Source organism: Apis dorsata, unplaced genomic scaffold, assembly GCF_000469605.1.
Source record: "Apis dorsata unplaced genomic scaffold, Apis dorsata 1.3 scaffold_344, whole genome shotgun sequence".
NCBI classification, from domain to species: Eukaryota; Metazoa; Arthropoda; class Insecta; order Hymenoptera; family Apidae; genus Apis; species Apis dorsata.
Window position 1 is genome coordinate 152,036 of NW_006263611.1, and position 2,758 is coordinate 154,793.

General features: G+C 43.1%; 1 protein-coding gene across 1 annotated transcript in view; it reads right to left on the bottom strand.

Moving 5' to 3' along the window:
• LOC102673865 (twitchin) overlaps positions 1–2,758 on the bottom strand; it is a 74,242-nt gene that overhangs the window by 68,462 nt on the left and 3,022 nt on the right. The window contains 2 exon segments of the mRNA XM_031511717.1: positions 3–27; positions 609–1,117. Coding sequence (XP_031367577.1) covers positions 3–27; positions 609–921 — 338 coding nt within the window. The 5' untranslated portion in view covers positions 922–1,117.

Genomic DNA, 2,758 nt, shown 5'->3' on the forward strand with positions numbered 1-2,758 from the left:
CCCCATCTCTGTCTGCGTCTTCCGCCGCTAAAATCACAGAAAGAAAAAAAAGAAAGCGTGATAAGCGTGATAAGCAAATGAAAAAAAAAAAAAAGCGAAAGAAAAGCGTTAAAAAGAGGGGGAAAGGGGAAGCAGAGCCTGGAGAAGCGACAAACAAAGTTCATTCTTTTTTTTCTTTTTTTCTTTTTTTCGAAATACGAAATCGAAATTCGTCGTCGAGAAAACTTACTTCTCTCTAGGCTCATCGACAGCTGTAAAAAAAATAGAAGAAAAATGATCAATTCAAGAAGGAACACGTGTGTTCGAATTCATCACGATGATGAATCGTGACGAAAAAGGAAGGGGAAGGGGATATTTTCGGGTTATAAGGACAGGGGCAGAGCGAAAACGAAAGGGTCAAGAACGTTTCTATAAAAAGAACAATCTTTCGAGCGGTGGGTAGCGCACGCATTGAAACGACCACGACGCGTTGCGCAATGGGACGCGATGTGACGAAGGTGTGAGAAAAGGAAGGGAAAAAAAAGTAAAATAAAGTAAAATAAAATAAATACGACGGGGAGGAGGGGACGGAAAGAGGGGAGGGGGAAAAAAACTGATCGATTACTTACGACTGAAATTCAGGTTAATCGAAGCCGCGACCTCGCCCATCTTGTTCTTGGCCTTAACCTTGTACAGGCCCGCGTCGGTCTCGATAACATCGTCGAGCTCGAGGACGACGAGGAACTTGTTCGTCCCGACGCTTTGCATCCGGAAGTTGGTCCTTGAATCGGGAGCTAGCTCGATCTCGCCCCGATACCACGATATCTCGGGTTTCGGCGAGCTGATCAGCTGACACTCGAAGATCAGCCGATTTCCATCGTCCTCCTGCCTGAGTTGCGGCTTCTGGGTGAAGCTCGGCGCGAAATCGTCGGCGACCCCCATGTTGTCGGGTCGCCCAATTTCTCGGGTGGCGAGCCACCCTCCTTCCTTTCCAATCGAGCCTCCCCTCCCTTCCTCCGCTTCTCCTCCTTCGAAGGGAACTAACACCCTCCTTCACGCTCGGTTTAAACGGCGCCGACCCGCGGCACCATCCAATCGACCTTGCCCTTCCTCCGTCGCGCGCCAACCAACTCCTCTCCTTTCCCCGACAAAAAAAAATTTATATGATTTTCGATATCTATATGATTTTTTGGTTTGGAAGGAATTTTACAGGGATTTTTTACAAGAATTTTCCAAAATCGAAATCCAAGGCCGAATAATGACGCAACAAATCTCTATTATTAATGCAACTCTTGGCTTGAAAATAAGTTGAATCGGTTATCTTGGTTGAATCGGTTATTATGCTTGGCAAATCTGAATCTTGGAAAAATTAAAATAAAAAAAAAAAAAAAAAAAAAAAAAAAAAACACGCGGCGAAGAGAAAATTCGACGTAGATGAACGAGAGATGTAAAATTTGGCAATGGCGAGAAAAATGACTTATTGCTTCCGGATGATATTAAAGGAATTAACGTTTAACGTTTTCGGGAAGACGAAAATGTTCGAAATGGTATATGGCGTACGTAATGTTTGACTGTCAGGGTAGGAAGGATAAGATCCGTAAGTCGTAAAGTTCGCGAAGAAATGCGAATCCAGAGCGTGTGCACGCACACCGAACGTTACAACGTCACTTGGTAAGACTTGGCAACCAGCCTCGAAACATTCCTTAGATTGTTCGGCTTCGTAACGCTCGTTCTCATTCTATCCCTTTCCTGCGCCTCATTTTTCCTGCGTTCCATTTGACCGATAATTAAGATCGAATTAAATAATTTTTCTAGTCATCGAATACGCGATAATTCTTGATTGAAATTGTTTCGATCATATTTGTCTTTGTTGACGTATATGAAAAAAAAAAAAAAAAGAAAGAAAAAAGAAGAAGTTGATAGAAAATTAATTAAAAAAGAATAAATTCGACATTCGTTGTTTCTCCACGTTTGAGGAAAATAAAAGAAGAATTTTGATTTTATGAAAATTTCCCAACGGCAAGTTCCTTGCTCTTTGTTCGAGATACACTTTTGACAGGAGCGCTCTATCCGTGCCAAGTGAAGAAGGGAATGACCGAAGATCGGAAGGGATCTTTTGAACGTCCATCTTTAACCATTTCTCGAGAAATTTCTTCGATAAATTAGAAAACCTTTGCCCCCATCCAAATCGAGAATGTATCTCCTCTCGATCGAATCGTCGATGATAATTAACACGATCGTGTTAACGCGATCGCGTATAAGTTCGAAAGGACAATCGTTTGGCAATCACCTAGATTGGAGGTCGTGGTTGGCCATTTTATAAATAGAGGATACCTCTCAAGAGGAGAGATGGACGCATTTTTATCAATGGGAGAGGAGACGGGTCAACCTTGATCGGCGATCGGCACGTTCGATCGGTGTCTAAAAATATTAACGAAAACGCCCGTTTGAACAGACACGCGCGAGAATTCCGTTCTGCGATCGATGGAATGAACAGGTGTTTCGCGAACGCATGCGACGCGATGTCTCGATATTTTTACGCTGTACGTAACTCACTTGGCACAATAATTTTTATCGTGATGATAAATGCATAGGTAGAAATATTGGACGGCACAGGCCGACCTAATTAACAAGTGGCACGGTGTACACACGTTGGGTTATAAAAAGCGATGGATTGAATGAAACGAATAGTTTGGCAACGATGGGACAAAAATATCGTTGAGGCAAAAATGATGTCGCCGATGTGTTATTGAAGGAGTGAGGAGAGGGGGGGAGGGGA